Source organism: Orycteropus afer, unplaced genomic scaffold (genome assembly GCF_000298275.1).
Source record: "Orycteropus afer afer isolate SDZICR_OR568_19922 unplaced genomic scaffold, OryAfe1.0 scaffold00209, whole genome shotgun sequence".
NCBI lineage: Eukaryota > Metazoa > Chordata > Mammalia > Tubulidentata > Orycteropodidae > Orycteropus > Orycteropus afer.
Window position 1 is genome coordinate 5,101,568 of NW_006921796.1, and position 11,083 is coordinate 5,112,650.

Genomic DNA, 11,083 nt, shown 5'->3' on the forward strand with positions numbered 1-11,083 from the left:
TAACTACCACCACCAGCCCAGACACTCAACCAGGCCCAGCCAGGTTGACATACAAATTTAACTACCACAGGAGGTGAACCACAAATACTGGAAAAGTAAGCCCACACCACATAGTTCATTCATTCTACCAGAATACGAAGCATGGAAGACTGTGGGCTCCGTGATGATAACCAACTTTTATTAGGCATTTACTGTGTTCTATACACTGTTAGTTCATTTAATCCCCACAACTGGACAGATACTTCCATGTTTCACAGAGTAAACAGAAGCCTGGGAGAGGCAGGCATCTGCCCGAGTTCACCCAGATGGTCTGGCCTCTCGTGTAACTCTCAAACTTCTTGCAGTGGCTCTCGTGGGGTCTTGAAAGGCTTCAGAGTAGAGCACTGAAAGAGCTTGAGCTGTGTGTGCAAAGTCTGCAGAGATGGAGGGAAATAAGGGGATGCTTTGCAAATATATGTGGAATGCAACTGGAGGACGGGGGGGAGGTAGGGATGCTGAAGGAGAGCCACTGAAGAAAACGGGAAAGATGACTTTGGACCGATTTTTAAAAGATGCCTCATGGTACATATGAAAAATACAATACTGGAGCTATAATATTTCATTGGGAATTGATTTGGGTGTAAGTCTGAAACATTTCATTTATAAGATTTGAACCACGCTGGCAGGGATGTTTTCCTGCTTCTAGTGGATGAAGTAAGGAGCTCTGGTGGCATAGTGGATAAGACAGTTGGCTGCTAACGAGAAGCTCAGCAGTTCAAACCCACCAGCTGCTCCGTGGGAGGAAAATGAGGCAATGTCCTTCCGTAAAGATTTATAGCCTTGGAAGCACAATAGGGGTCGCTGTGAACTGAATAAACTCAACAGCTGTGGGTTTAGTGGATGAAATAGCCTGGAAGGGGAAAAAAGTACAAAAATGAGACTTGCTTTACATGTAATGAAATTTTATGTTCTCCTAAAATCACCTTGTAGGGACATCGATGGAGTGTTGGATCGAGCAAATAATACAGAGTATGGTTTGGCCTCAGGGGTTTTTACCAGAGACATAAATAAAGCTATGTACGTGAGCGAGAAACTGGAAGCGGGAACTGTTTTTATTAACACATACAACAAGACGGATGTGGCAGCCCCCTTTGGAGGAGTTAAACAATCTGGTTTTGGAAAAGACTTAGGTATGGCTCTATTTTTCTAGCCTATGTTTCTTTGTTGCCACGTTACAGAAAAGACTATGTTCAGTGTGACACTTGGTTATTATTCTAGAGGGCGTTTCCTGCATGGCAGTTAGCAATGCCAAAAGTTGGATGTGGCTTCAAAAGGATATGAGGGTTTTTTAAATGTTAAATATTTTTATTGAACGTAACATTAAAGTATACAAAGCACATGAAAAGTACTTCTTTCTAAAAGAAAAAGATAAACTTTGAGAAGAAAAAAAAAATGCCGACAACAAATTTTTCCTAAAATCTGTTTGTTTTTTCATCTGAGATTCAGCATGACTTGGTTTAGGTGTCGTGGAGTTTAAGGAAACCGAGGAAAGAAAACGGGTGGAGGGCGACAGGCAGCTCCAGGTATAAATCCTGTCTCGGGGCTGTCTGGCAGCCCTTCAGAGTCAACACTGAGATTGGCAGCGTTTTCTGGGAGTCTGGAAACTCAAGATTTAGAGTTTGTGAAAAACCCAAAACGTAATTTCCCGTTGGCAGTGACACTCTTCTCTCTGAAGTACAGGCAGTTCCCGGGTAACAAATAGTCCAATTGAGGACTCCTACTTGCCCTTTGGGGAGTTCTGGTAGCATAATGCCTAAGGCACTTGACTGCTAACAGAAGGCTGGCGGTTCAAACCCACCAGCCACTCCTCGAAAGGAAGGTTGGGCAATCTACTTCCATAGTGATACTGCCTCAAAAACCCAAGGAGGGGTCGCTGAGTCAGGTCCGACTCAACAGCACATAATAACAACAACACTTGCCCTTTAATGTTAGGTAAATTTGCCCTCACTTTGAAACTATTGAAACGACCCCTTCTCACAAATTCATCATCATAATCACCTTCCAGGCCTGCACTGTTAAGCTTTTAGCTTTGAGCCTTTTCTTGCACTAACCATACCCACTGCTACTGAGTCCATTCTGACTAATAGTGATCCCATAGGACAGAGTAGAAGTGCTTCATAGGGTTTCCTTCTTTACAGAAACAGACTGCCTCATCTTTCTCCTGCACAGCAGCTGGTGGGTTCAAACTGCTGACCTTTTGGTTAGCACCCCAATGCTTTAATCACTACACCACCAGAGTCCCTTTCGAGCACTCCAAAAACAGACAAACTCACTGCCTTCAAGTCAATTCTGAGTCAAAGTGAGCCCCATTGAGCTTCCAAGGCTATAAATTCTTACAGAAGCAGACCACCTCTTCTTTCTTTCATACAGCAGCTGGTGGTTTGAACCACTGACCTCTTGGTTAGCAGCCAAGTACCTTAACCACAGCACCATCAGAGCTCCTTTCTTGCACTAAAGTAAGGCTAAGAACCATATGCATCTGTTCCTACTTACCTACTAATTCCACTTAAAGACACACTTCGGAACGTACCTCCTTTGTAACCCAGGTATGCCTGTACTAACCTACTTTGAACACAAAATACATTCCAGCCCCTGTTCCAAGCACTTCACCTCCATGAACACAAGCAACTCTCACAGCAGCCCTGTGAGATAGGTACTATTATTATCCTTATTTTACAGATGAGAAAACAAGGCACAGAAAGGTTATAAATCTTGCCCAAAGTCACGCAGCCAGTTACTGGGTGTGAGGATTCAAATGTCAGACTGGCTGGCTGTAGAGCCCATTCTTCACTGTCTGAGATGTTGTTTTAAACATAGAAAAGTCTGTGATCTGTTGAAATTATAGTCTGCTAATATATGTTTCATTCATTTGGGATATTTTTGCATTTTCTCTTTTCTGATGACTTCTGGCAAGTATTTGCAGCAATAAAAGTAATTCTTATTTTAAATTCCATTGGGTTGGAGATAAAGAGTTTTTGTTTTTCTGCTTCTTTAATCTGGCCTTCATCCCTCAACCCAATTCATGGTGGGAAACTTTCTTACAGAAATTTCTATTACAGAGTGAGACATTCATGTCCATTTGTCTTTTGATAGAGTGTAATCAACCAACTTTTAAAATCCCTCAACCCAGTGGTTCGCAACCTCAGCTGTCCATTGAATTCACCTGGCAGCTTTAAAAGATGGCTGATTTAGTTGGTCTGAGATGTAACCTAGGATCAAGATTTTTTCTTTAATGATTGATGTGGGAGCAAGGTTAAGAACCCGTTTCAGCTCAGTGTCCATAATCATATACTGATTAGTTTCACCTGTGGCATTCATGCCCTTAACTGCCAGAGAAATGCTACTAGCTGATGGTACTAGCTCAGCATCAGGGCTTTGAACCAGTTCATATGCTCCCTGCTGAGAATTTGCATTTCCACCTAGATATACTGAATCATAATGTACATTTTAATAAGATCTCAATCACCTGGGGAGCTTGTTGAAAATTTAGATTCTGATTCAGCACATAAGATGTGGAAATGCAAATTCTCAGCAGAGGTCTAACTGGAATGGACCAGTTCAAAGTGCTTCTGGAACCAAAAAGAGTTGAAGAGGCAGACCTGTTTATGTTTTTGTCTGGACATTCTCTTCTGTGTTTCTAATATACTATGTAAATGAGGAAAAGAGCATTTTCCTTATCTTTTTTTTTGAACATTTTATTGTGACTTGGGTGAAAGTCTACAGAGCCATTAACTTCCCATTCAACAATTTATAATGTGACATCAGTCTCAGTCCCCTCAACGTAACAGCACTCTCCCCGCTTGCTGCCTGGATTCCTCATTTTCATCCGCCCCTCTTCTCCTGTCCCTTCCTGCCCTCTGAACTTTGCTCTAGAGTAAATGTCCCCTTCCTGGTCTCATGTAGTTGATGGGTCTGAGAAGCATGTTCTTCACAGGTGTCATTGTTCATCCTATAGGCCCCTCTGTTGCTTGGCTAAAAGGTGATCCCTGGGGGCAGGTTCAGCTCCAGTTGGAAGGATGTCGAAGGGCCACTGTCTCAGAGCTTCCACCAGTCTCTGTCAGAGCAGCAAGTCTGTCATTTTTATGATTTTGAATCTTGTTCTACAATTTTCTCCCATTCTGTCCAGGACCTTCAGTTGTGATCCCAATCAGAGAAGTCAGTCATGGTAGCCAGACATCATCTGTTCTTCTGGTCTCAGACAAGTAGAAGCTGTGGCTTGTGTGACCATTAGTCCTTTGAACTAATTGTTTCCTTGAGTCTTTGACTTTCTTCACTCCTACCTATGCCAGACGGGGAGAGACCAACAGTTAAACCCCAGATGGCTGCTTACAAGCTTTCAAGACTCCAGCCACCACTTACCAGTGTAGGATATAGAACATTGTCCTGTGGATTATGTTATGCCAATTGATAGGGTGTCCCCTGAGATTATTGCCCTAAGCCCCAAGCCTAGTGACTCAGTCCCTCAAGGTACTTAGCTTGGCTAAGAAGTTTGCATACCTTTGCCTTCTATATGTTCTACCATATTCCTGGATATATTTGCAGCTTAAAAAATACAGGTATAGAAATATCCTCTGCCAAATCTATATATACACTCATGGGTGTGCTCCCAGACACCACCCCACACCTGTTCCTCTTGCAGGAAAAAAAAAACAAACTATGCATCCACTCATAAATCATTGTTTGTTACCATGGCAGGATGGTGTATTTAATAGGATTTACCATTGCTGCTTTTCACTCTTTTGTACCTCCCAGGGTCTGCCATGGTCATGGTCATGTTATGCTGAACTCCCTCTTATTGTGTATTGCTTTTTTCTTTACCCAAGTTAATATGTGTCTATTCTCTATTTAGTAATTTTCCCTCCCTCCCTTTGCCAACCCTGGTAACCACTAAAGAGTATTTCCTTCTGTATGTAAACCTTTCCTTGACTTTTTATAGTAATGGTCTCATACAATATTTGTCCTTTTAGGAATGATTTAGTTCACTCAGCATAATGTCCTCCAGGTTCTTCCATGTTGTATTTTGCAGATTTATCATTAACATTGCATAGTATTACACTTTATGTATATACCATAGTTTGTTTACCCATTCATCCATTATTGGGCACTTAGGTTGTTTCCATCTGTTGTAAACAGTGCTGTGATAAACACGATGTGCATCTGTCATGGCTCCTATTTCTCTAGGCTATACACCTAGTATGCTGAATCATATGGTATCTCTATGTCTGACTTTTTAAGGAAGTGCCATACTATTTTTCACAGTGGTTCTACCATTTTACAGTTCCACCAGCAGTATGTATGACAGTTCCAATCTCTCCATACCCTCACCAGCATTTGTTTTTTTCTGGTTTTTTGTTTTGGTCATTGCTATTATTACTGAGGTGAGATGATATATCACTATTGATTTGGTTTTCCTCTCTTTAATGGCTAATTATCATTAGCATTTCTTCCAGTATTTGTTGGCTGTCTGAATGTCTTCTTTGGTGAAGTGTCTGTTCATATCTTTTGCCCATCTTTTAATTTGATTGTTGTCTTTTTGTTGTTGAGGTGTTGAAGTTTGCTATAAATTTTAGAGATTAGTCCCTTGTTGGATATGTCATTGCCAATTTTTTTTTCCCCCAATCTGTACTTTCTCTTTTTACTCTTTTGGAGAAGTATTTTGATGAGTACAAGTGTTTAATATTTAGGAAGCCCATTTATCTAGTTCATCTTCTGCTGTTTGTATATTTTTAGTTATGTTTGATATTCTATTTAGGCCATGTTTTGATAGTCTATTTATGCCATGTTTTAGGGTCTCTAGCACTGTCCCTATTTTTTCTTCCATGATCTTAACAATTTTAGGTTTTTAGATATTTAAATATTTGATCCCTTTTGAGTTGACTTTTGTATGTGATGTAAGGTATGGATCCTGTTTCATTTTTCTACAGATAGACATCCAGTTGAGCCAGCACCATTTGTTAAAGAGGCTATCTCTTCCACATTTAATGGACTTGAGTACTTTGTCAAATATCAGCTGTCTATAGGTGGGTGGGTTTACATCTGGGTGCTCAGTTTTGCTACATTGATCTATGTGTCTATCATTGTACCAGTACCAGGCTGCTTTGACTACCGTGGCTGTATAATAGGTTCTGAGATCAGGTAGTGTTAGACTTCCTATTTTGTTGTTTTTCTTCAATAAAGCTTTACTTATCTAGGGACTCTTTTCTTTTCCATATCAAGTTGGTAATTAGTTTTTCCATATCATTAAAGAATGCTTTTGGAGTTTGGATTGGGATTGCGTTATATCTATATAGCATGTTGGGTAGTATTGACAGTTTCACAGTGTTAAGTCTTCCTATCCATGAGCACGGTATGTTTTTCTTTTTATGTAGGTCTCTTTTGGTTTCTTGCAGTAGTGTTTTGTAGTTTTCTTTTTTAGGGCTTTTACACACCTGGATAGATTTATTCCAAAGTATTTTATCTTTTGGAGGGCTATTGTAATGATATTACTTTTCTGATTTCCTCTTCTAACTTCTCTTTGTTGACATAGGGGAATCCAACTGATTTTTGTATGTTGATCTTGTATCCTGCCACTTTGCTAAATCCTTCTATTATTCTAGGTTTCTTGTGGAATCTTTGGGATTTTCTATATACAATATCATATAATCTACAAATAGGGATACTTCTTCCTTCCCAATCTGAATGTCCTTTATTTCCTTTTCTTGCCTTATAGCTCTAGCTAGGACTTCTAGTACAATGTTGAATAAGAGTGGTGATACAGGGCATCCTGTCTTATTCCAGTTCTCAAAGGGAATGCTTGCAGTCTCTTTCTGTTGAGGATGATGTTGGCTGTTAGTTTTGCATAAATGACCTTTATTATGTTGAGAAATTTCCATTCTATTCCTATTTTGCTGAGAGTTTTTATCAGGAATGTTGTTGGACTTTATCAAATTCTTTCTCTCTGTCAGTTGAGATGATCATGTGATTCTTTTATTTATGTGGTAAATTACATTGATTGATTTTCTAATGTTTAATTATCCTTGCAAACCTGGTATGAGTCCCACTTAGTCATGATGTATTATTTTTTTGATATGCTATTGAATTGTGTTGTCTAGAATTTTGTTGAGAATTTTTGTGTCTATATTCATCAGAGACACTAAAAGAAAAAAAAATCAAACTCATTGTTATTGAGTCTATTCTGACTCATACAACCCCCATTGGGTTTCTAAGTCTGTAAATCTTTATAGCAGCAGACTACCTAATCTTTCTTCTGCAGAGTGGCTGGTGGGTTTGAACCACTAACCACTACACCACCAAAGTTCCTTATATTTGTGAAAGATATTGGTCTGTAATTTTCTTTGTGTGTGTGTGTGTGTGTGTGTGTGTGTGATGTCTTTGCCTGGCTTTGGTATCAGGATTACGCTGGCTTCATAGAATGAATTTGGAACTACTCTTTTCTTTTCATATGCTCTGATTGAGTAGTATTGGTGTGAGCTCTTCTCTGAATAATTGGTAGATTTCTCCAATGAAGCTATCTGGGCCAGAAGATGTTTTTTTGTTGGGAGTTTTTAAAAATTACCTCTTAAATCTCTTCTTTTGTTGTGGATCTGTTCAGTTTTTCTACTTCAGTTTCTTTTAGTTTAGGTAGGTAGGGTGTTTCTAGAAATTTGTACATTTCCTCTAGGTTTTCAAATTTGCTGGAGTACAAATTTTCATAATATTCTGTTATGATCCTTTTTATTTCAGTTGGTTCTGTTGAAATCTCATTTATCTCCTTTGTTATTTGGGTTAGTTTCTTCTTCTCCTGTTTTTCTTTTGTCAATTTGGCTAGTGGTTTGTTGATTTTATTGATCCTTTCAAAGAATCAATTTCTGGTCTTGTTGATTCTTTTTATTGTTTTTCTGTTCTCTGTTTCATTTATTTCTGCTCTAATTTCCTTTGCTCTGGTGCTCTGGTGGCATAGTGCCTAAGGCATTTGACTTCTAACCAGAAGGCTGGCACTTAAAACCCGCCAGCCACTCCTCAGAAGGAAGATTGGGCAATCTATTTCCATAGAGATACTGCCTCAGAAACCCAAGGAGGGGTCGCTAAGAGTCAGATCTGACTCCACAGCAGTGAGTTTGATTTGGTTGTGGGTTTCTTTTGTTGCTTTCTTTCTAGATGTTCAAGTTGTAGAGTTAATGTTTTGATTTTGGCCCTTTCTTCTATTTTGATGTGTGCATTTATTGCTAAAAATTGATCTCTAAGCACTGCTTTTGCTATGTCCCAAAAGTTTTAGTGGAAGGTCTGGTGGCATGGTGCCTAAGGCATTTGACTGCTAAAAGAAGGCTAGCGGTTCAAATCCACCAGCCACTCCTCGGAAGGAAGACTGGGCAAGCTACTTCTGTAGTGATACGGCCTTGGAAACCCAAGGAAGGGTCACTATGAGTCGGATACGACTCGACGGCAGTGAGTTTGGTTTAAAGGTTTTGGTATATTGCATTTTCATTCTCATTTGAGCCTTAAGAATTTTTTAAAATTATTTCATCTTTGATTTCTTCTGGTGTTACCCAGTAGTTTATAAGCAGGGTTTGTTAATCATTTTCCATGTATTTGATTTTTTTTTCCTTGAACTTCCTGTTATTGATTCCAATTTTATAGTATTGTGATCAGAGAAAATGCATTACATTACTTCAATGTTTAGGGTTTTATTGAGGCATGCTTTGTGGCCTAAAATGTGGTCTATTCTGTAGAATTTTCATGTGTGTTGGAAAAGAGTACATACTTTGCTGCTGTTGGGTGGAGTCTTCTGTATATGTAGATGAGTGGAGTCAGTTAACTATGGCATTTAGATCTTCTGTACCTTTGTTGAATTTCTTTCTAGGTGTTCTGTCCTTCACAAAAGTGATGTGTTGAGGTCTCCTACTAATTGTCAAATTGTCTATTTCTCTTTTCAGTGCCATTAAGAGTTTGTTTCATGTATTTTGGAGCCCTGTCATTGGGTGTGTATGTATTTATTATGGTTTATGTCCTCTTGGTGGATGGACCCTTTAATAAATTATATGACGACTTTATTTTTTATGGCGGATTTTGCCTTAAAGTCTATTTTATCAGAGATTAGTACTGCCATTCTTATTCTTATTTGATTATTGTTTGCTTGATATATTTTTTTCATCCTTTGAGTTTTAATTTATATCTTTGTGTCTAAGGTGTGTCTCTTGTAGACAGCACATTGATGGGTCTTGTTTTATTATTATTATTCATTCTGCCACTTTTATCTTTACTGTTGCATTAAAGACATTTACATTCAGTGAGATTATCTACAGGTATGAACTTACTGCTGTCATTTCGTTGTGTTTTTTGTGGTGTTGATTGTTTATTTGTTCCACTTAATTTTCTGTCCTGAGTTATTTTTGTCTTTGTTATTTTTGTTTTCTTTGTTGATTTTGTTTTTACTGAGTTTTTGTATGTTTATTCTTTTTTATTTTGATGAGTAAGTTTCTTTGTGGTTACCTTGAAATTTACTTTTATCTTCCTAAGTTTGAAGCAGTCTTTTATTTCTTGATATCATGTTGGCCTCCTCTCAATATAAAAGTTCTATAACTACACCATTCATTATCCTTTTTTTGTTTTGACATTGTTGTCATTTACAGATTGACATCTCTGGTTCCATTTTCAGTCTTTTAGTTTTGTTTTATTTTTGAGAATTCACATACCTGGGTTGGTATCTGCCTGATGCTCTCCTGTGTCCTAATCACAGGTTGATGGTTCTCTATCATCTCTATCATATAATGTTGTTGATTTTCTATCTGAAGGACTCCCTTTAATATTTCTTGTAAGGTTGGCCTAGGTTTTATAAATTCTCTCAATTTCTGTTTATCTGGAAATGTCCTAATATCACCATCATATTTGAGAGGCAGTTTTGCTGAATATATAAATCTTGGTTGGCAGTGTTTTTCTTTCAAGGTTTTATATATGTCATCCCATTTCTTTTTAGTTTGCATGGTTTCTGGTGAGTATCAGGGCTTAGTCTTCTTGGTTCCCTTTGTAAAGGAGTTCTGGTAATGCAATGGCTAAGGCATTCAGCTGCTAACCAAAAGGTTAGTGGTTCAAATCTACCAGCTGCTCTGCAGGAAAAAGATGAGGCAGTCTGCTTCCATAAAGATTTACAGCCTTGGAAAATTTTGGGGCATTTCTACTCATAGGGTTGCTATGAGTCAGAACTGACTCTGTGGCAGTGGGTTTGGTGTTTTGATTTTGGTAACTTCCTTTTGGGTTCTATCCTGTATAGGGTTCATTGAGCTTCTTGGATGGATATCTTCTCTACTTTTATGATTGCCATTCTTGCTCGTTTTTTATTATTAGGGATGTTTTCTGCTAGCAAATCTTTGACAATTCTCTCTGTGGTGTTTTTTGCTTCCTCCTGTTCTAGAATTCTGATCATGTGTAAAATTTTCCCCTTAATGGTATCCCACATAATTCTTATGCTTTCTTCATTCTTTTCTTCTGATTTTCCCTCAAACCAATTGGTGTCAAGAGATTTGTCCTCTAATTCACTGAACTGGACTTCATTGATTCAATTCTGCTCCTATGTCTTTCTATGGAAGGAGATCCAGTGGTGCCTTGGCTAAGGCATTTCTGCTAACCAGAAGGTCAGCAGTTCAAACCCACCAGCTCCTCCATGGTAGAAAGATGAGGCACTCTGCTTCTGTAAAGATTTACAGTCTTGGATACCCTATGAGGTCACTATAAGTCGGAATTGACTTGATGGCAGTGGGTGGGTGGTCCTTCTATGGAGTTGTCTATTTCTGAGATTTTATTGTTAATCTTCTGGATTTCTAATTGCTGTTTTTGTATGGCTTCTCATTGTCTATTTATTTTGTCATTTTGCTCTTGTATTGTTTTCCTGAATTCTCTATCACTCTATTTTTCTTGGTTTTGTCTGTTTTCCTTAAGTGCTTTTTTTTTTTTTTTTTTTTAAATTGTGATTTGGGTGAAGATTTACAGAGCAGATTCACTTTCCATACAGCAGTTCACATACACTTTGTCTCATGACATTGACCACAGTTTACCACAATGCAACAGCTCC

At 38.5% G+C, this 11,083-nt stretch overlaps 1 protein-coding gene across 1 annotated transcript in view; it reads left to right on the plus strand.

Annotated features, from left to right (window-relative positions):
- The window catches only part of ALDH1L2 (aldehyde dehydrogenase 1 family member L2), a 129,167-nt gene that overhangs the window by 117,080 nt on the left and 1,004 nt on the right, over nt 1–11,083 (plus strand). The window contains exon 16 of the mRNA XM_007948256.1: nt 970–1,169. Within this exon, the coding sequence (XP_007946447.1) occupies nt 970–1,169 (200 nt within the window). The remainder of the gene's footprint in view (nt 1–969; nt 1,170–11,083) is intronic.